The 21665-nt window shown below is 40.1% G+C and overlaps 1 protein-coding gene across 1 annotated transcript; it reads right to left on the bottom strand.

Moving 5' to 3' along the window:
* Positions 1 to 3289: 3289 nt before the first annotated feature.
* LOC116983804 (hyaluronidase-4-like) lies at positions 3290 to 21333 on the bottom strand. Its single transcript, XM_033037637.1, has 4 exons — positions 21122 to 21333; positions 8907 to 9869; positions 6694 to 6783; positions 3290 to 4022 (listed from the first exon to the last, which is right to left on the bottom strand). Exons 2-4 carry the CDS (start codon positions 9846 to 9848, stop codon positions 3582 to 3584), a joined length of 1473 nt encoding a protein of 490 aa, XP_032893528.1. The 5' UTR covers positions 9849 to 9869; positions 21122 to 21333; the 3' UTR covers positions 3290 to 3581.
* Positions 21334 to 21665: the final 332 nt, after the last annotated feature.

Genomic DNA, 21665 nt, shown 5'->3' with positions numbered 1-21665 from the left:
GCAACGTTTCGGGCCGAAACCCTTCTTCAGATCCGAAACTATTTCCTTCGCTCCATAGATGCTGCCGCACCCACTGAGTTTCTCCAGCACTTTTGTCTACCTTCAATTTTCCCGCATCTGCAGTTCCTTCTTAAAAATACTCCTTGATCATCCAGGTATCCCTTGACACTGAATATTTTCCTTGCGTTAAGCTATTGAGTAAACCATGTTTGAAACCATTGTTAGACACAAAAAACGTGAGTAACTCAACGGGTCAGACAGCATCTCTGGAGCAAAGGAATTGGTGATGTTTCAGATCGAGACCTTTCTTCAGACTGAGTCGGGGAAAGGGAAATAAAGATATAGACGGTGATATAGAGATTGATTAGTAGGACTGGGTGTTACAATCCCTATGATTTCACTACAATTGACATTCTTGGTTATAACCACTAGGTGAATTTGCTAACAATCAGACACATCTTCAGTTGTGTACCTCAAGGTCACCGGGTGTTTCGGCCTTTTATCACAAGACACCCTCAGTCGAGGCAGGCCCACCGCAGGTTGATCAGACCTGGGTGTGTCTTATTGTTAGCCTCTAGATGGTCACGTGGCAGCCCAGACAACATATAACCATATAACCATATAACAATTACAGCACGGAAACAGGCCATCTCGACCCTTCCAGTCCATGCCGAACACGTATTCTCCCCTAGTCCCATATACCTGCGCTCAGACCATAACCCTCCATTCCTTTCCCGTCCATATAACTATCCAATTTATTTTTGAATGATAAAAACGAACCTGCCTCCACCACCTTCACTGGAAGCTCATTCCACACAGCCACCACTCTCTGAGTAAAGAACTTCCCCCTCATGTTACCCCTAAACTTCTGTCCCTTAATTCTCAAGTAATGTCCCCTTGTTTGAAACTTCCCTACTCTCAGTGGGAAAAGCTTATCCACGTCAACTTTCCTCTTGAGTTCAGCATCTTTCCTCTTCAGCCACAGCCAGTGACTGCTCCGTTCGGTGGCATCGGCAAGTTATTTTATTGCCCTCCTTTGTGCCTGCCCTTTGGCTCCTACTTCCCTCAGGAGCCTTGCGGTGGAACTGGCTACAAAGCCCCTGCACCCCACCTCTACTGGACACACCCTTACCCTCCAACCTCTCTCCTTTGCCTCTGCTGCAAGGTTTGAATATCGAAGCTTTTTCCTTTCATAAGCCTCGTCCACCGCCTCCTCCCATGGGACCGTCAGCTCAATGATGGAAACACGCCGACAGGAGTTGGACCAGAGAACGAGGTCTGGTCGCAGGTTTGTAACTGCAATTTCAACTGGAAACGAAAGCCTCTGGCCTAAGTCAACACGCATTTCCCAGTCCCTGGCTGCGTTCAGTGGGCATGAGATGAGAGGCCTCAGTTAGTCCTCAGTTTCTCTCCTTCCCGGATGAAGGATGGTATTTGCGGGAATGTTATTTGGGCACCCCGGGCCGCGGAGATCGAACCGGCCCGTTCGCGGCGCTTTGGATTCAGCCGCGGGACTGACTTACTTACCATCACCCGGCGGGGTCGCAACATCCGAAGCCTGGATCGCCTCGGCGCAGAGGAAGAACAAGGAGGGAAGAGCCAAGGACTTTAAGATTTTTGCCTTCCATCACAGTGAGGAGGTGCCTGGTGAACTCACTGTGGTGGATGTTAAATTTGTGTTTATTGTGTGTTTTTGTCATTTTTATTATATGTATGACTGCAAGGCAATGAAATTTCGTTCAGACCGAAAGGTCTGAATGACAATAAAGGCTACTTTGACTTTGACTTTGACAGGCATGGCGTTGGTGGTAACTCTCTTGCACTCGAGTTCAGCGGCCAAACACCTCAGCACCCTTGAACACTTTGTCTACACCACTGCGATATCTCCTCAAGGTATGCCTACTTTGAAGAAGTTCTCCTCCTCTCTCCGGAGACAGTTTCACAACCTCCTCGAGCTGTCTCCTCCCATCCCCCCGCCCTCTGGCTCCTCCTCCTCCCTTTTTCCTTCCTTCTCCCCCCCACCCCCCCATCAGTCTGAAGAAGGGTTTCGGCCCGAAACGTCGCCTATTTCCTTCGCTCCATAGATGCTGCTGCACCCGCTGAGTTTCTCCAGCATTTTTGTGTACCTCAGCACCTGGTTGTGTCGCCAGAACAAACGAATGAAAGATATGCAAAAAAGTATCAATGATAAAGGGAACAGGCCATTGTTAGTTGTGGGCCAGGTGCACCCTGTTACTCCAGCTTTTTGTGTTTATCTTTGGTTTCAACCATCATCCGCAGATCCTTTCTACACATATTGAAACCTTTGTATTTGCATCTGTTACCATTGTGTCCTGAGGATCTGATGGAGCCGACAGGGGTCATATTACAATAAAGATGACAAAAATATCATATTATTATTATTTAAATGGCACTTTTTATTCTCAATGTTTCTACAGTAATAAAACTAATAAAACATATTGCTATTAAATCCCCCCCCCCCTCAAGATTATTCCAAGTACATAAAATTAAAAAATATCAGAGTATTTCTTGAAAATGCCATATCACCTTATGAGTTGGAGATGGTGCAATGAAAGTTGTACAACAAATACTGTCAAAATACTCAGAAAAGGGATTCTGTTTATAGAACAAAGGAAATAGACCTTCTACATTTTTCAGAATGCAAGGTACATGTAAATTCAAGGAATAAAAATCAATCAATATGGCCTAAAATAGCCAGGTCTTGATTGTCAGAGGAATTAATTATTCACTCATCTCCAGGGAGTATTGTTATTACATGCAGCCTAAATACATGTGCAGCCAGTAGTTATTCTTCATACTGGCATCTACAATGCTAGTATTAATTTGCGAATTGCTAAGCACACTCTATATTGCAATATTTTTCTCTCCATTTAATCCTTGCTGAGTACAGATCTACAAGCGTCAATTGCCCTCTGGCTCTTTGCTGAACAGAGCATTATTCAACTGGACGAACAATACATGTTGGCATCATAAACTAATCTTAGCACAGTTCCGTATTACATCATAATATGTCCCACCAATGTTATGGGAGCAATCAAAAGCAGCAAGATTTAATAACCCACTACACCCCTATTTAGGATACTATTCAACCTGGCTGTGATCAGCTCACCAGCAATTCTGAACTGAACTTTCAACTCCAGCACCAGTATGTCTACAGCCCACACTGTGTGAGCCCATTGAACTAAGGGGTTTACATTAGGTCAGTCACATTACTTCGCACTATCCAGAGCTACTAGACTGGAGTACAGTAATTGGGGAAAGGGGGCAAATGTTAAACAAACTAATGCTTGAATTTTATTTTCTTACTCTTGTTTGGCCAAGGCTTACAGGCAGTTTCAATTTCTACATTTATCAGACAGAATTCTACTTTGAGCTATAATAAAGACTGAATGCAGAGGGCGATGCAGCAGATATTGTCCATGCAGTGGCTTTAAATATATTTTAAAAAACATTCTCTCCAGAAAGCCAGTCTGATCATTATGCAGATTCTTTTCCACACACTTGATGAAATCTTATCTATGTCATAACAGCAATATACCCAAGTAAAAAGCTTTGAATGATTAAATAATGATATTACTGACCAGATTGAGTACAACGACAGCGGCAAATGAAAATGGTAACGGTGGTGCTGAACCTTTAGCACCCATTGTGCCCAGGACACTTTCATTCACTGAAACAGTGTTGGGAAATGGTACTTCACAGGCAAAGCCAACCCAACCTTCGTAACACTGGCACATGAACTTATTCTTCATGTATTTGAGGTTTATTGAGTTCACCTTCCCTTGCACAGAAAACCTTGGTTGCATTCCCTCGGAGTTGGTCCTGATGCTGAAACTCTCGGGGTCCAGGTGGAGGTAGGCTTTGGAGTCGATGTTCTTCCTCACGCACCTCCCATGTTTCTTGCAGAGATGCTTGCTGCACAGCTTTGTGGCAGATGTCACATTAACAATATATTGTCCCAGAGGGCCGTTTATGTACGCCTTCACTGCTAAACAGTGACTCTGCAAGGAAAAGGTAAATCACTTTCATTCCAAGAATATAACGCATGGAATAAAATGGTGTTGCAATTTGGGAAAACAATCCAGGGCAGGACCTTCACTGTGAATGTTAGGACCCTGGGGTGTGTTGTAGAGCAGAAGGATCTAGGACTGCAGATACATAGTTCCCTGAAAATGAATTGCAGGCAGACAGGGTGGTGAAGAAGGCTTTCTGAAGACTACTGGGAATAATTGAGATGTAATATTATAGTTGTGCAACACAATGGCGAGGCCTGGAGTATTATGTTCAGTTTTAATCACCCTGCTTTAAGGAGGATGTCAATAAGCAGGAAAGCGCTGAGAAGATTTAGGAGGATGTTGCCAGGTCTTGAGGGCCCGAGCTACAGGGAGAGGCTGGGTAGCCTAGGACTTCAATCCTTGGTACGCAGAAGGCTACGGGATAATCTTATAGAGGTGTATAAAATAATGAGAGGAATACATGGTGCAAATGCAGAGATTGAGAGTCTTTTACACAGAGTAGGGGAATCAAGGACCAGAGGACATAGGTTTAAGATGGGAGCTGAATAATTTAATAGGAACCAGAGAGGAGCAGCTTTTTCACACAGACGGTGTGGGCGTATGGAAAGAGCTGCCAGAAGAGATAGTTGAGGCAGCATTTCAAAGACATTTGGACAGGTACATAGATAGGAAAGGTTTAGTGGGATACGGGAAAAATATGGGCAGGTGCAACTAGTGTAGGTGGAGTGTAGAAGGGACAAGTTGTAAATAATAATAAAATAGACTTAACCTCCTGAGACAATGATATCTAACAAACTGAAGAAACTGAGCCTCTATCCCAAGGGTTCCCAACCTTGGGGTAAATTTGATGATTCTGGATTTGTACATATTTTTTCTCCTTGACTGACTCTTAATTCTGGTATCTGTTCATCATTAGTTGTTCACAAATAAGTGAAATAACATTGTTATGTGCTATTAAAGTTGCCAGGGGTAAACGGGATGAAAAAGGTTGGGAAACCCCGCTCTAGCCTCTATGTGCAGGATACTGGCTCCTGTGAGCTGTTTATCTATATTGGCCTTTTCTCCCTCATTCAGGAAGATGGGAAACATACTGTGTGTGGTTCAGCCTCTCCCTTCCCTAATCCCCGCAGCACGGCTAACTGTACAGCAGCCATCTTCAAGTCTTGCTGGAGACCTGAAACATTAACTCTGTGTCTCATCCTACAGATGCAGCCTGATCTGCTGAGCATTTTCAGTATCTTCTGTCTTTATTTTATATTTCTCGTACCGGCAGATTTAAAAAAAAAATCTCATCAACAGTCACTATTAGATTCCAATTCATTGAGAAATCACTGTGTTCAACTCACTGACTGTTTGTATATTTAAATCCCCAATCCACCTAGTAGAATCACAATCCTTCCATCTCTCTCCAGCTAATCCCATTGTCTTCTGTTAATCCCCAATAAAAAATAACTCATTGACTGCAAGAAATTTCACCAGAGACGTTTTATCAATCAGAAGCCAATCGGGTAATGGATAAAGATTCTGATGGACAACTTTCAGTTAGAGGAAGCTATATTAGTAGTGTATCACAGCTATTGGTGATTTAAGTAAATACTGTATGCCTACTGTGATATTTGGTAAGAGTAACCATCATTTCATATACCTTCAGGAATTTATAGACATTGGGGTTATTATAGAGCCTAGGTTCCGATTTATAATCAAAAGAGCAACAGATTTTACAAAATATAACCACAAAATGCAATTTGCCGGTTCTTAATGGCTTGGATATTGGATAGATAGGAGAAATGATGTAAAGAAAGGGGTTAAAACAGTAATACCATCTCGTTTTGTAATTCTATGAGTGCAGATGCTCAAGGTGTCAACAGCAGGCTGTCAACCTGATTATTTATTATAAAGCCTATAAAAGGATACAGAAACACCAAGTGAATTCTTTGCATGTCTACAATTATCATCATATCCCAAGGATAATGCTACCTCTATATTTAACACTGCCAGATGCATTTCCACCTGCAGCTGTCAGCAAAGTATTTGGTAATTATAATATGGAGAAAGAAGTTCCTACTCGCTGAAAGGAAATATTTGTTTTTACTGAACTTAGACTTCTTTTGAAATACTGATATACTTTTCTGGCTACTCCATTGTTAGAGGACTAACTCGTTGAAAACTAGAAGAATTTAAGAACTGAAGTGACTTAAGGGGAAATTACATGAGATTATGAAGTGAAAAAATAACAGGAACATTTGCAAGATGCTGGAAATCAGTAAAAAAGAATGCTGAAAATACTTCACAGGTCAGGCAACTTCTGCAGGGGGAAACTGAAGATAGACACAAAATGCTGGAGTAACTCAGCGGGACAGGCAGCATCTCTGGAAAGAAGGAATGGCCGACGTTTCGGGTCGAGACCCGTCTTCAGAAACAGAGTTAGCTGCCAGTTCTGATAGAAGCCCAATTAATTTAAATTTTAACTTTGTTTCTTATTCTCTGCAGATACTACCTGACTTAGGATGTACGTCCAGCATTTTCTGTTTTATCATAAAATGAAGATATATTCATGTTATGATTCATGGATCTCTTATGCCACAGCCAAAGGATGTAACATGGAATTGGACTGCTGCCTTTGAGCAGTGACAGAAAGTAAATAATGCGATTGTACCTTTGATCTCGCATAGTCGATGTTTCCCCAGAGAATGATCCCCGCAGTTCCCATTGCAGCACTCTCACCAATTGTATGCACCAAGTCAATCTGTAAATTGAGAGGCACCATTAAAATTGTCATGCACTTGCAAATTTGAAGTAATACTCCAAGCCAATTTTATATTCTGTATTTGTTTGAAGTGAAACTCGAATAAAGTAATCTTGAATAGAAAGGAACTGCAGATGCTGGTTTAAACCGAAGACAGACACAAAAAGCTGGAGTAAGGAATTTCGGGTCGAGACCCTTCTTCTGACGACCCTTCCCAGACCCAGAAGAAGGGTCTCGACCCGAAACGTCACCCATCCCTTCTCTCCAGAGATGCTGCCTGTCCCGCTGAGTTAATCCAGCTTTTTGTCTCCATAAAGTAATCTCAATTTATTTGAGGGGAAAACCTGTGCTGAATAATTTGTGTTTGAGGTAAATATTGTTGACTACAAGGAAATGGTCATAGAATATCAATATTTTCCCATAGAATATTTATATTTTTGTTAGTTATTTGTGAAATCTGGACATTTCAGAGGGCAGTTCAGAGTCAAGCACATTACTATGGGTCTGGAGTTAAGTATAACCCAAACTGGGTGTGGGTGGTAATTATATTTACTGAAGGATATTAGGAACCACAGTCACAAGAAACTGCAGATGCTGGAATCTTGGGCCTAACAAAAGCGTTGGAAAAAGTCACCAAGTCAGGCAGCATCGGTGGAGGAAATGGACATTCAGCATTTCGGGTCGGGTCACTTCTTTAGAATAAAGGAGAGCAAAGAACCAAAATTGTCGTCTATGTATTGGTCAGAGCATTGAATAAAAAAGTTGGCCGGTCATGTTGTAGCCATGTAAAACATCAATTAGAGCATATTTGGTGTATTGTGTGCAGTTGTTAAAGGAAGGATATGAAGTGCAAATTAGATTCACCAGTCTGAAGAAGGATCTCGACCTGAAACGTCACCCATTCCTTCTCTCCAGAGATGCTGCCTGTTCCACTGAGTTGCTCAATCTTCACCAGGATGGTGCCTGGATTCTGAGGGTCAACCCCAGTTTATGAATGCCTAACTTATATACATGCAAACCAGTGTTCAAGAGACTGGTGGGTTGGATTTGTCAGCTGGATGGAGACTGTTCTTGATGCTAGCTGGAATTTTGCTACATCAACCTCAGGATAAATACATTCTTATGTACATGTTAATGTCCATTTTGCAAATCCTATCTACGGACATGCTGTTCAGATCAGCAACGGAGCTCTTTTGAAAAGTCAATAACATTTAAAACCTCATTTGGCAGTACAACCTTTAAAAAGAATACATTATTAGCCTGAGATATGATTGGGTTTAATTTGCTAAATAATCTTTATTATTAACAATGGCAGAATGAGATTTAAAATGCTTTTCCAAACATTTTGTCCCTATGGGATAAACCACCTCTGCAGGCATCCTCTGCCTTATAAACTGTTCAGGTTGCGAACAGTTGTCGGGAATGGAAACCCACTGTGATCCGAGAGGTTGGACTGTTTTATCTGGAGTGCTGGAGGCTGGGGGGCTGATGGAAATATATAAAGTTATGAGAATATGATAATAATATAAATAGACAGAATGTTTCTCCCAGATTGAAAATATCAAATACTAGAAAGCATAGTTTTAAGGTGTGCGGGATAAAGTTGAAAGGGGATTTACACAGCGAGTGGTAGGTGCCTGGAACACACTGCCAGGGGAAATGATGGAAACAGTCATGGCAGCAATATTTAAGGGCCATTTATAATGATACATGAACAGACAGGGAATGGAGGGATACAATCCAAGTAAAGGCTGACGCACAGTTTAAATTTGACGTCATGGCCACCACAGACATCGTTTGCCAAAGAGCCCTTTGATGTGCTGTACTATTCTATGGGTTATGTTGACAAGAGAAGGAAGCATGGATCTTAAGGAACCAAACTGCAAAACTAATGAAATCAATATTGTGGCTTGTAGGTGAATGCAATTGTTGATTTTCAACAAGAGCTTTGGCACAATTCCTACCTGGAACCTCACCTTTAACCTCACCTTTGTGACACGGTGTGAATTGCATTGTTAGAATGCAAACCAGGTGATATTCTACTATTGATATTTCCAGCCCAGAATAAATAACTGGTACCTTCTCATCCTTTCTAAAATTCAATGTGCTTCTTTTCTACGTACCTCAGTGAGGGGCACAAACTCATACGCATAATACGGACGTCCATATGCAAAGACCGGGAGTGTGTAGTCTTTATGGGCAATGGAGGCTAATCTGATAGCTTCTTTCAATCTGTAATGGACAAATCTTCGTGCATTTGGGGTTGATTTCAAATCAAGCCCAAGGTAGATGGAAGGGTAGAGAGCGCCACTTTCTTTCCATAACCAGAGTAACTTGTCATTACGTTTGTATTCAATTGCAGGGCACTTCCCATCATACTTCTTTGTCTTTTTCATATAGTGATGGTTGTAACAGTCTGGGAAGAGGTAAAATCCCCAGAGGCCATTAGGTCTCATTTCCTCTGCTAACGCCAGTGTATTATTCATGAAGTCCCACGCGGCAGTTTCATATTGCTTCTTAGCTTCTGATTTGATTTGATTTTGTGTCCAGTTGGGGTGAAGCTTTTTCACAACTTCTATGGATTTTTGCCGGTAGATTTTTTTCTGCCCCCAGTTTCGGATCCACAGAGGCCTCCAGTTTTCCCAGTCAATCACCCCAAGACCACTGAAGTCCTTAAAATGAATTAATTTCTCAATGTCAGACCTGCTTTTATTTAAGTGTTCTTGTAGGTCACTATTCTGGGGGATGCCTCCATTGACTGAAACTTTCTTTTTAGAGTAATAAGGATACTCGCCCAGGCGATTGTGGTAAAATATGGTGATGACTGACCCACTGAGTGAATCATTGGAGTTTGAAGTTATGTCGAAAACACTGAGATCCAGATCTACATTGTAACGAAGACTGCACAATTTAGTTGGCGCATTCCAAACAACAATAAATGGGTTATGTGGAAGCACGGGAGGTTTTGCTTGCTTGAAATATTGGCCATTTGACAGCTGCATTATGATTACAGTAACCAGCAATCTTCCAAGCAAGTTCTTGGAAATAATTGCAACACTCTTCATGTTCAGCTTCCAATCCAACTTCTGAAACCAAAAGATGATTTTTAGTTTATTAATTTTGAAATGCAGACATCTGTGCATCAACAGTAAACACATATATAGTACTGTTGTTAACTTACAGATTAAGGTTTAGTAATGTGTTAACAAAAAATGATGCATTACCAACAATAGAAATCTATTTAGTTAAATCACGTTAATCAATATCAAATATCCACAGAATTTTTTTATTGCTGGTTCATATTTAAATTAAACCGTAGAAATCTTCCATGCCCAAATTTACTTTCCACTATTTTAGCAGGAGCAATGATATTAACTGGAGATTTTTCAAGTTAAATTATCTCGGCCATTGCAAATATATATTTTCAGGTCGGCACAGTGGCGCAGCAGTAGAGTTGCTACCTTACAACGCCAGAGACCTGGGTTCGATCCCAACTACAGGTGCTGTTTGTATGAAGTCTGTACTTTCTCACTGTGACCACGTGGGTTTTCTCCAAGATCTTTGGTTTCCTCCCACACTCCAAAGACGTACAGGTTTGTAGGTTAATTGGCTTGGTACAAGTGTAATTTGTCCTTAGTGTGTGTAGGACCGTGTTAATGTGCAGGGATCACTAGTCGGTGTGGACTCGGTGGACCGAAGGGCCTGTTTCCACGCTCTATCTCTAAACTAAAATAAACTACATTGCATCACTCCAATAACTGAACTATCTATTTGGGTACTTCGAAAGAAAAAATAGGGACAGTAGATAATGTATCAAAATGAAGAAAAAATGTATTGACTTCTACTTGCAGAACATATAAACATGTGAAGCATGCCAACATGTGGCAAGAAAAGACCAGCTTGTCCCACCGTCAAGATGGCATTAATACATGATAACCCTCAGGGAAAAGCAATACAAAATAAGAGCAATGCCTGGAGCCAAGAAGTAGAAAATATTTTTTTTAATTCCTCTCTGTCCCCCTCAAGTAATATAAAATAAAGAAAACAAATAGGTCAGCAGGCAATATAATGGTAATTTCGTAACATTGGATTTAGCGTGGTTGCATGGGAGAGAAACTGCAAAATAAATAAAACACAATTAAAAAAGCATCCCATAAGTACAATATAGGAGGACAACCTTTATCAAAATGTAACTAAGGCTGCTAAGGGAGGAAGGGCAATGCAGTTATAATATGCATTAATTGTACTTTGGTTGATTACTTAATATAGATGCACCGGATGACAAATAAATATGACAAAGTCTTTAAATATGTCCCATTATTATTCATGCATAAAAGTTAATGAAGGGGTTTTTTTAATACAAGATTTCAGGGTTTATAACAATGAATTCTGAAGGAAAATTATGTGGAAATGAAAATAGCTTGAGGATTGAAAGGATTTAAATGCGAGATCTATCTTCGGAGGTACAGTATGTACAGGAACTTAAACTTGACTTCATTTAGTCTGAAGCATGGAACAACTGGTAGGTCATGTTTCAAATGAAGATTTCACAGCATCTGCACGCGCTTCATCACTGTCATTTTAGAAAATCGACACCAGAATGGGAGCCAAGTATCCAGATTTTAAGGCCAGTGCTGATAAAACAAAAAACAAAAGTACATTTATTGAACCTAACTTTGGAAAGCCTACGTTACACTTTTATCTAACTTTACATTCTTCCACTATCAATTTAATTAATTTTATTTGTTGTTTTTAAAAGTGATTACAATACTGCAAGTTGATCAATGAACAAGTGAGGGATGTAGTCAATGGTGACATGGAGCAACTCAATAAATAGTTGGAAAAATAGAATATACTGGAAACACTCAGCAAAAGCAGGCAACATGTGTGGGAAGAGAGATAGAGTTAATGTTTTCAGGTAAAAGATGCTTCTGAAAAGTTCTGACAAAAAGGTCTTTGACCTGAAATGTTCACTCCCTTTCTCTTTCCACAGATGCTGCCGGACCTGCAGTGTTTCCAGCATTTTATTTTTTAAACTCGAGTTTCCCAGCATCTGAAATTTTATGTTCTTTAAGTAATCGTTGTATTAAGACTGCTTTTGTAGCACTAAACTCAGTATTGACATAATGCTGATGAGCAGATTAACATTGTCCGGAACTCTGACGTAATATTTCAATATTACGTCAAATATTACGTCAAATATTACAAGGTTAATTCCCGGGATGGCGGGACTGTCATATGCTGAGAGAATGAAGCAGCTGGACTTGTACACTCTGGAGTTTAGGAGGATAATAGGGGATCTCATTGAAACATATAAGATTGTTAAGGGTTTGGACACGCTAGAGGCAGGAAACATGTTCCCGATGTTGGGGGAGTCCAGAACCAGGGGCCACAGTTTACGAATAAGGAGTAAGCCATTTAGAACGGAGACGAGGAAACTCTTTTTCTCACAGAGAGTGGTGAGTCTGTGGAATTCTCTGCGTCAAAGGGCAGTGGAGGCAGGTTCTCTGGATGCTTTCAAGAGAGAGCTAGATAGGGCTCTTAAAAATAGCGGAGTCAGGGGATATGGGGAGAAGGCAGGAACAGGGTACTGATTGGGGATAATCAACCATGATCATATTGAATGGCGGTGCTGGCCTGAAGGGCCGAATGACCTACTCCTGCACCTATTGTCTATAATGACATTGTAACTTAAAAAGATGGACATGGTGCATTTTAATTTCAGTGATTCCATTGACTGGGCAATAGAGTTGCTGCCTCACAGCGTCAGAGACCCAGGTACGATCCTTACTATGGGTGCTGTCTGTGTGGAGTTTGTACGTTCTCTCTGAGACGACATGGATTTTCTCCGGGTTCTTCGATTTCCTCCCACACTTCAAAGACGTACAGGTTTGTCGGTTAATTGGCTTTTGTAAATTGTAAATTATCCCTCGTCTGTAGGATAGTGCTAATGTATGGGGTGATCAGTGGTTGGTGCGGACTTGGTGGGCCAAAGGGCCTGTTTCCACACTGTATCTCTAAAGTCTAAAATAAACTAGAGTGCAAAAGAACATGTTGTTCGTGTTAATCATTGTTAATGATTTTGTTCAAGAATCCATGAATATGAAATGTTACCATATAAGAACTAAAGGATCCACTGAAGACTAGGCAAGTCGCTAAGGAAGGAACCACCAAAGTTGCCATGGGAAAATAGTTTCAGTGTAATTGTTAGTGGCACAGTGCCAATGCACCAAAACAAGAACATAGAAAATAATATGCCAAAGATGAAGAACCCTGAGGAGCTGGCTTTCCAATCCAGATTCCGCTGCTATAGTTTATCCTGTGGTTCACCTAATACTTGCACTTTAGTGTAAGGGTCCTTGTATACTGTTTACACCAATACTTTCCATGTTGCAAATCATTAAACACTAATTCCCTCATATATCTTTCGATCTATTTTCCATCAGCAAAAGGACAACATAGCTCCGTGACTTGGATATTTATTTGCGGACAGGGAGAACTCTTCTTTAAACGGAAGCAGATGTTATTCTTTTACTTCTAGTTAACTGTGGAGCCAGGAGAACTATGCAGTTACACAGTTATCACAATTGTTCCAACAGATACCCTTTTAAGTCTAAAGTGGGGGTATGTTGAGTTTTATCGGTTCCATTTTTAGGTTCATGGTAATATTGACACCCAGGGCCCAGTGCAGTCTGTCTGTGAAGGAAATATTAACAGTCTAAATCAGTGATGTTGGGTTCACCTTTGCTTTTAAACCCAAGAGCAAAAATATAGGAAGATAAATGATCCACCTCTACTTCATGTATCCTGAGCAAAGATTAAAATAGGGCCTTCCATTAAAAACTGTCTTAGCGTTCAAGTGTTGTAATCCGCACTTTATTTTTATTTTGGCATCGTGCTTGGGAACTAAGCATTTTACACTGGGGAGATGCATGAGCTACTTTTTAGAATCTTCTATGCTCGTTGCATTTGGTCCAAATAATATTTCTGTTGGCATAAACTGTGTGACAGTTTGCATATGTAAGTCATCAAACTCCAGTCAATGACTTTCTTACCTATTTCGTGGGCAGCTATTTCCTGGTGTGCCTTTCAGCAATAAAAGAACTTTCACTAATCCATAATGTTAATCAAGTTACTAAGAATGATCGAGATCTTCAATGAGTGTTCAGAATTATGGTCACTAATCCATGTTTACTTTTGATGTGTTTTCAGTCATTGATGTGTGGAACCACGGATGATGGGATAGGTCTTAAATAATGGGTGGCACGATGGCACAGCGGTACAGCTACAGCCTTACAACGGCAGAGACCCGGGTTCGATCCTGACTATTGGCCCTGTCCCACGGTATGAGTTCATTCCAAGAGCTCTTCCGAGTTTCCCCTGATTCGAACTCGGAGATTTATGGTAATGGCCGCTCATCGGTACTCGGGGCTCTCGTGGACATTTTTCAACATGTTGAAAAATGTCCACGAGTCTTCCCGAGCTTACCTGCCTTTAGCGGGTCTTCCCTGCCATTAGCGTTACTAGCTGCTAAGAGACGTCCCTGAGCTCCGACGTACCCGCTACGTTCATTCTCCGTGTTTACCACGAGTTTGATTTTTTTTTAAACTCGGGAGAGCTCTTGGAATAAACTCGTACCGTGGGACAGGGCCATATGGGTGCTGTCTGTACGGAGTTTGTACGTTCTCCCTGTGACCACGTGGATTTTCTTTGGGTGCTCCGGTTTCCTCCCACATTCAAAAGATGTACAGGTTTGATGGTTTGTAGGTTATTTGGCTTTGTTAAAAATTGTAAATTGTCCCTAGTGTGAAGGATAGTGTTAGGGTATGGGGTGATCACTGGTTGGCATGGACCCGGTGGGCCGAAGGGCCTGTTTCCATGCTGTATCCCTAAAGTCTAATGTCAAATCCTCTCAACATCAACCTGTTCAGAATCTTACATTTCAAAAAGTTCAATTATCAATCTTCACTGAGTGCAGAAACAACGTTGAATTGTTCTATAGAGGGCAAACCCTTTATGCTCTGGGATGAAAGCAAATGAAATTTTGAAAGGAAAGGGTGGGATGTCTATTGAAGCATTACCAGTATTTATCTCTCATAAAAAGAGAAAATGAGAGAAAATAAATTGGCTATAATGCTGAAACCAGATGAAAAATAAACAAATTGACTGTAAAGTTTGGGACATCTTTTATTTTGTATGTCGTATATATTGTATTTTTAGAAAAGGATATAGAAAAATGGAAATTACAGGCACACATCGAAGATATTACCTTTTGCATCTTGTTGAACATATAACGTCTTATGCAATGGTCTTTACAGAAATCGATTTTCTCTCAGTATGGGGCAAATTTTCTAGTACATGACTCACATATCAAGTTCATGCCAACCTTAAGGCAGGCATTAACTGTGAATATGATTGCCAAATAGCAAGTAAATGCTGCTGATGGGCCCCTTGCCCTAAAAGGAATTCTAGCCACATTGCCACAATGTTCTGGAAGTAATGAATGGAAAATATGCAGATCTAATAGGCAAGAGTTTTGTTGCCATCATGGTTTGAAAAATTCAGCGTTCATCTACAGCTATCAACAATAACTTGGGTACATTTATTGATCGTCTTTATGGAAAACATTAAGAGAGGTGTTTCAGCAGATAAAAACTGACACCAAGACGTATAAAGAATTCATGGGACGTTATCAAAACTTCCTACAGAGAGATAGATTAAGATCAGAGAGGATTGAAGGTGGAGAAATAGATAGAGAGGCAGAGAAATTCCAGAACATAATCCCCAGTAATTGCCACCAATGAGGGTCCAGTGAAGATCACAGATATGATCCTAAATGTTCATGCAGCTAGAGGAAGTCATGGTGTTTGGCAGAATTGTGAAAATAAGATGTTTAAAATCAGTACATGTCAGGAAGTCATAGCGTCATACAGCTGGCTGTTCTTGGCCCATAACCCACTAAACCTATCCTAGATATGTACCTGGCCAAATGTCTCTTAAACATTATGATAGTACTTGTCTCAACTACCTCCTCCAGCAGCTAGTTTCCACCCTTTGTGTAAAAAAGGTGCTCCTCAGGTTCCTAATTAATCTTTCCACCCACCTTAAACCTACGAGCTCTGGTTCTTGATTCCCCTACTTTGGGTAAAAGACTGTGCATTTACCCGTTCTATTCCTCTCATGATCTTATATAACTTTTTAAGATCACGCCTCATCCTCCTGCACTCCAAGGAATAAAGTCCTAGCCTGCTCCACCTCTCCCTATAGCTCGTGCCTTTAAGTCATGGCAACATCCTTGTACAGCTGCTCTTCGACCTACGATGGGGTTACGTTCCGATAAACCAATCGTAAACCGAAAATATCGCAAGTCGAAAACACATTGCGATGTATTATGATCATGTGACCGGAGGTGATGTGCATCTCGCAGCCGTTGCCGAGCGTTTCCTGATCATAAAGTCAAAATATCGCAAGTCGAAGTATCGTAAATCGGGGAGCACCTATAAATCAGTACAGATTAATGTTTGCAGGTTTGATGGTAATGCAGATAGGTTTTGTCTTCAGTCTGAAGAAGGGTCTCGACCCGAAACGTCACCCATTCCTTCTCTCCACAGATACTGCCTGTCCCACTGAGTTACTCCAGCATTTTGTGTCTAGTTTTTGGAATAGTTAGGTCTCTGTGCAAGATATGGACAAAAGTGGTAGAAGTTGATGTAACATTAAATGTATCTTTTAAATATAAATTTGGGGAATAAAGAACTGGGCCGTTTAAAGGAAACTGAGAATTTGCTTTTGATGTGAGCAACCTTACATTAAGTTAAATGTTTTTTAAATATATGCTGCCTTCCTCCCACACTAATATTCCTTTCAAGACATTGCACGGTGAGTGCATATAATATATAATGAATATATATATAATGAACTCAGTAGTTTTCTTAAAACATTATATGCCTCTCATTTTCCAATCAGATAAAGACCTTGAAGGATTTTTCCTTGTGGTTCATTAAGTTTATTTGGTAAAAGTCAATTCCAAACAGATACAGAAATCACCAATGCTTCAGTTTAAAGAAGAGTTCTCCCTGTCCGCAAAGGTTATCTAATGAGATTTTAATATAGACCGAGATGGAGTGATATATAAAAGCACCCTGGGCATGATTTATTTCTCCCGTTATGTACTAGGTTTACATATTCTGTTGTGCTGCAGTAAGTAAGGATTTCATTGTCCTATCTGGGACATATGTCAATAAAACACTCTTGACTCTTGTTTTAGAACAAAGAACAATACCTTCCTTTATTAAAAAAATGAATGTTGAGCAACGAAATTCTTTCAGTTTATCATTCGGCACAGAAACAAGCCCTTTACAGCCCAGCTCGACTATAACAGCTGGGGCTGGGACAAAGTCTGGTAAGTGAAAGGTGGAGAACACAAGGAACTGTAGATGCTGTAATTTTATGTAAAACACAAAGTGTTGGAGTAATTCAGCGGGTCAGGCAGCATCTGTGGAAGGAATAGATAGGTGATGTTTCAGGTCAGGACTCTTCGTTAGGATTCAGGTGAGAGGGGGTAGACACAAAGTGCTGGAGATATTCAGAAACTCTGGAGAAAAAGATGGGTGGCGTTTTGAGGTCTGAAGAAGAGTTCTAATCCAAAACGTAACCCATCTATATTTCTAGTGATGCTGCCTGACCTGTTGGGTTACTCCAGCACTTTGTGTCTATCTTTGGCATAAACCAGCCTCTACAGTTCCTCCCTTCACTAGAGATAAGGATGGGGGGGGTGGGGGGGTGATGATTGGCAGACAGGTAGAGTGCAATGACAAAATGATTAATTTTAGCAGACTTTACAATTTTTTCTATTTGACATTTCTCATGCCCTGAAGCTCGTAACTGCTTAAGAGGAATGTGTGAGACAGACAAGGCAGGGTGGGGTGTGTGGAAAGAATGCAGGAGACCTAATTGCTCTGAATCTGCTATTTCAAAGAGAGGATGGGAGCAGCGAGGGCTGATGATAGACAGGAGAACGGAGCTAAAGGTGTACAGAGAAGTTTTACTCAAGACTTTAGAGAGACAAAAAGAAAATCTGAAATACATTAACAGCTAATGTTGAAGGAAACCAAAATATGGAAAGTAAAATATTAGTCAAAAGAAGAATTGACCAAAAAGATGCTCTCTTGGGTCTCTCAGCAGATTTTGAATTGGCTAGAAATAGATACAAAATGCTGGAGTAACTCAGCAGGACAGGCAGGATCTCTGGCGAGAATGGATAGGCGATGTTTCGGTTTCGGACCCTTCTTCAGACAGATCAAATTTGGATAGGGAAGGTCTGTTTTCCTTTGAGAGAATAGGATTACCATGCAATGTTTGAAAGGGAAAAGCATGATTAAGATTCTAGATTTGGGTAAAATCTAGATCTGTGCAGCTCAACTCTACAAGTGATTTGTAAGCATGTTGAGAGTTTCTTACACACAGTTAAAATATCAAAAAATGTAAATCATCTAAAATTGGTTCATTTTAAAAATTGGAATTTAGGTATTTTTGACATCTAAATCTGTAAATATATTACTATCCTAGAAAGGAAAAAAAAATGTTAGCATGATAAAACCTTGCATTTATCAGAAGGTTGCTTAGATTTTGATTAATCTACCCAGAAATTCTAGCATGGCAAAAAGTATGAGTGCTGCAGAGGTTAACAATGACTGCTCCGATGCAAGATCACAGGTGGTACTGGCCTTAACCAAATCTAGAATCTTAATCACGTTTTCAAACATTACATGTTGCTGTTAGTTAAGTGTTCACAAACTGTTATGTTGTTACCTATAACATGGCTCATTACCAATTTTAAATCTACTATGTGTAGGAAAGAACTGCAGATGCTGGTTTAAATCGAAGGTAGATGCAAAATGCTGGAGTAACTCAGCAGGACAGGCAGCATCTCCGGAGAGAAGGAATCATTAAAGGGCCTGTCCCACTTGGCTGTCTTTCGCGTGCCATTTACGCGATCTACTATGGCTTATTTTCTTGTTTTTTGTAGGACATTTGTTGCAGAAAGCTATCCTAAACATTAGAAATTAACTAACTGTTTAACACAAGCTTGCCTGCTACACTGTATGGCAGAACAATTAAATGAAGTTACTTAAAAGAAGCAAAAATAATTTTATTGAATAAGATTTCTGCATTTTAATAAACGTGCACAATTTACTGGATAACATTTGCATATCCAGAAGTAAAGGGAGGTAAGAGGACTGGAAGCGAGAAAAGGCCAGAATAAATCAGGGTCGGCAAAGCTCGTACTCTTACTAGCCCAGCATTATTGCAGTTACCTGTGACCTCCTTGTAATCTGTTCTTCTAATTCCGCTGACTTTTAGGGGGTCTGTAATAGTCCCATTAAAGTGATCATCCCGAATATAGACACAAAAAGCTGGAGTAACTCAGCGGGACATGCAGCATCTCTGGAGAAAAGGAATGGGTGGCGTTTCGGGTCGAGACCCTTCTTCAGTTTAAACCAGCATCTGCAGTTCCTTTTTACACAAAGTGATTATGCCTTTTTGTTTCAATGTTTGACCCCTACAGCCTCACTGGATGATCTCCCAAGAATTGGGGTTAGGAGGGAGAGATAGATCAGCCATGATTGAATGGCAGAGTAGACTTGATGGGCCGAATGGCCTAATTCTGCTCCTATCACTTATGAACTTTTAAACATGAATATCCTTTCTAAACACTTTGGTTATGTCCTCCCTAATCCAAACAGCAACCCCTCTCTGCTAATCCTGCCCTTCTCTCAGCCATGTTTCTGTTATGGCTATAATATCCCAGTCCCCCGAGACAATCCATGTCCCACAATCATCCGCTTTACCTGTTGCCTTTGGTATTTAAGTAAATGCAGTTTAAATCTTTGCCATGTTCCTGTCTGTCCTGTTTGCTAATCTTGCTCTCTTTGTCCCATGATCAATTGATTTGTCCTCATTTTCTCATCTTCCTCTTTTCAGTTCTGAGACTATCCTATCTGCCAATCTCGTTTTAAACCATCCTAAGTGATGCTAGCAAATCTTCCTACCAGAATATTGGTCCCCCTCCAGTTCATATGCAACTCATTGCTCTTGTACAGGTCACCTTTGCCTCAGAAGAGATCTCAATGGTAAAAAAAAACAGAATCCTCAGCAACACATTCATCTTGTCTATCCTATTCCTGCCCTCATTAATACATACAACTGGGAGTACCTCTGAGAGCACCATCAGGTCCTGCCTTTTAACCTCTTTTATAACTCCCTACATTCACTGTGCTGGATCTTGTTCCTTTTGCTACCCATTCCTTTGGTATGTACATGACCTCTGCCTGCTCATCTTCCCAATTGAGGATATTTTTCTTAGTGTTAACTGAAGTAACCACAAAGCCTTTTATCAGCACATTTATCTTCACATTAAAAATGACTAATTGTTTTTCAAAAGTTAATGGTTTTATTTAACATCAGTAAACAGATGTTTAATGTTTTATGTATCATTCTTATCTATCACTGTATATCATGTTGTCACTTATGGGCGGAGCACCAAGGCAAATTCCTTGTATGTGAATACTTGGCCAATAAACGTATTCATTCATTCAGATTGTCTGTTGGCTCAACTTTTGTCATTACAAACACAAAGGTTGTCTTTGCCCTGGAGCTAATACAAAGTGACTTGAGACAACCCATTCCCATTAGATCCGTAACCAAAGCCAAATTATAACTACATGTCAAATGAACTACAATTACACTGAATGATAATACATTACCATAGAAATAAAATTACTTTGCTGTGTGTAAAAGAGAAAAAAACCTATAGGAGTTGCATCTTTGTTTGACCTGTAAAGCAATAAAGTGCAGTCCAAAGTTTTTTGGTACTTACCTTGACTTCCGTCAACTAACATTTCAAAGGTTTTTCCTTGCTACAAGTCTGAAGGTGCAGTTTTAATCTTATAATATTCAAACTACATGATGCACAATATTTGCGGTAAACTTTCTCCGTTGATTTTTAAAAAAAAACAACTTGATTCTAATTAGTAAATTGGAAGACAAACGAGTCGTGTACATAAATGCAAAAACAAAAAGAGTGTGTCAAGCATTTAACATTATATTCTACAAGCAGATGTGTAGTTAGTTATTCAACAGCCCATATCACGGGAATTCGTCAATAGTTACATTGAATATTTTGCATTGCAACAAACAAAAATCAATACGGAATAATGGAAAATATGCAGTGTAACTGTCTAAAATGTTTGTTTACATTGGTATTCAATACAGACAAACGTCCAAAACTATGTAAGGCATTCTAAATGCAAATAGTTCAAAACTTTCCAAGTCTTACCTTTACACTGAAACAACTAACAGTCCAGGGCCTCTCTTGGAAAGAGAAATGCTTCAGCAAGTCTGGACTGTTGGTTTAATATATTGTTAGGCTCCGCCTAATGGGAGTGCTTAAACTAAGTAATGCAGAATAATTGACACACAAAGGTTTGCATAATTGCATTCCCTGAGGACTTTTAAACATGCAATGTTGTCAACTGGAAGAGATCATAGTTAAATCCAAACATTGTGAAATAAAAGTGTTATATATGCGTTAAAAACTTTTAGTGCACAAACCTAGTGCATAGTTGGTGCTCTTTGTGGGGAAGGGAACAGAATTGGAAGCTTTACATACCCTGAAGGGAAGGAGGTAGTAATTGAGTTATCAGCCAGCTAGACATTAGCAAGCCTGAAATGGAGCTGTTGATTACCACTCTGTTCATAACGTGCTACAGAAATAATCGAAGAATGCGAGATCAGGAACAGAAAAAATATATAGATAACTTTCACAAAGATAAACCGAGCCACATAGAATTATAATGTAGTGTTAATAGAAGAAGTTAGGT

Source organism: Amblyraja radiata, chromosome 19, assembly GCF_010909765.2.
Source record: "Amblyraja radiata isolate CabotCenter1 chromosome 19, sAmbRad1.1.pri, whole genome shotgun sequence".
NCBI lineage: Eukaryota > Metazoa > Chordata > Chondrichthyes > Rajiformes > Rajidae > Amblyraja > Amblyraja radiata.
This window is presented reverse-complemented; position numbering and strand designations above follow the sequence as displayed.